General features: G+C 42.4%; 1 protein-coding gene across 3 annotated transcripts in view; it reads left to right on the top strand.

The window, feature by feature from the left end:
- LOC107733937 (SPG21 abhydrolase domain containing, maspardin) overlaps nt 1-899 on the top strand; it is a 6,428-nt gene that overhangs the window by 906 nt on the left and 4,623 nt on the right. For 2 of the 3 annotated variants that reach the window (XM_016545791.1, XM_016545788.1), the window contains exon 3: nt 362-523. In XM_016545791.1, coding sequence (XP_016401277.1) covers nt 362-523 — 162 coding nt within the window. Of the gene's footprint in view, nt 1-33; nt 103-361; nt 524-899 lie in introns of those variants that run through there. The other variant, XM_016545790.1, reaches the window with a different exon arrangement.

Here is an 899-nt window from a genome sequence, read left to right as displayed (position 1 = left end):
CACACGTGTTTAACCTCACATTTCATCTGCATTTCAGCAATGGAGGAGATAAGAGTATCTCCTGACTATAACTGGTTCAGAAGCACCGTACCTCTGAAAAGAGTAAGTTCATCTGTCTGTCTCTCTCTCTCTCTCTCTCTCTTATCAGTCTATCTATCTATCTATCTATCTCAAGTTGAATTGTGGTGCATTGAAAACAGAATTCATAATTGTCATTTGTCGTTGTTAATTGTCATGTAAAAAAGTAGAGTTAAAGTGAAATGCAATAGAACTGCCGTAAATGCAAATTAGAATAATAAATGCATTATATGATGCTGATGTAGCACATTTGTGAGACTTCTTGCCTGTGTACCTTCTCTAGATAATCGTGGATGATGATGACAGTAAAGTCTGGTCGTTGTATGATGCTGGGCCGAAAAACATCAGGTGCCCCATCATCTTCCTCCCGCCGGTGAGCGGCACGGCGGAGGTTTTCTTCCAGCAGGTGCTGGCTCTCTCCGGATGGGGCTACCGCGTCATCTCCGTATGTTTTCACACATCAGCTACAGATAGACCTGCTGCAATAGATATCTGTTAAAGGGGTCATCGGATGCAAAATTCACTTTTGTTGTTGTTTGAACATAAATGTGTTTTGGAAGTGAGTGTAAACATCCATCCAATAATGATAAAAATCCACCCAGTGGTTTTTTTTTTTAATCCCTATTTTAAAATCCGCTTTCTCAAATCAGGCTGTTCTGAGATTCCTGTCAGAATGACGTAGTTCTGCACAAGCCCCTCCCACGATAGTTGATTGACAGTAGCGTCTTACCTTAGACCCGCCCTGAGTGAGCTGTCATCAGTCCGCCATTGTGTCGACTCCGGTGCAGGGGAAGACAAGAATGTCTCAGATTAAGCGATTG

Source organism: Sinocyclocheilus rhinocerous, unplaced genomic scaffold (genome assembly GCF_001515625.1).
Source record: "Sinocyclocheilus rhinocerous isolate Xijiao unplaced genomic scaffold, SAMN03320098_v1.1 scaffold760, whole genome shotgun sequence".
NCBI classification, from domain to species: Eukaryota; Metazoa; Chordata; class Actinopteri; order Cypriniformes; family Cyprinidae; genus Sinocyclocheilus; species Sinocyclocheilus rhinocerous.
Note: the sequence above shows the minus strand (reverse complement) of the source record. Positions and strands in the feature narration are given on the sequence as shown.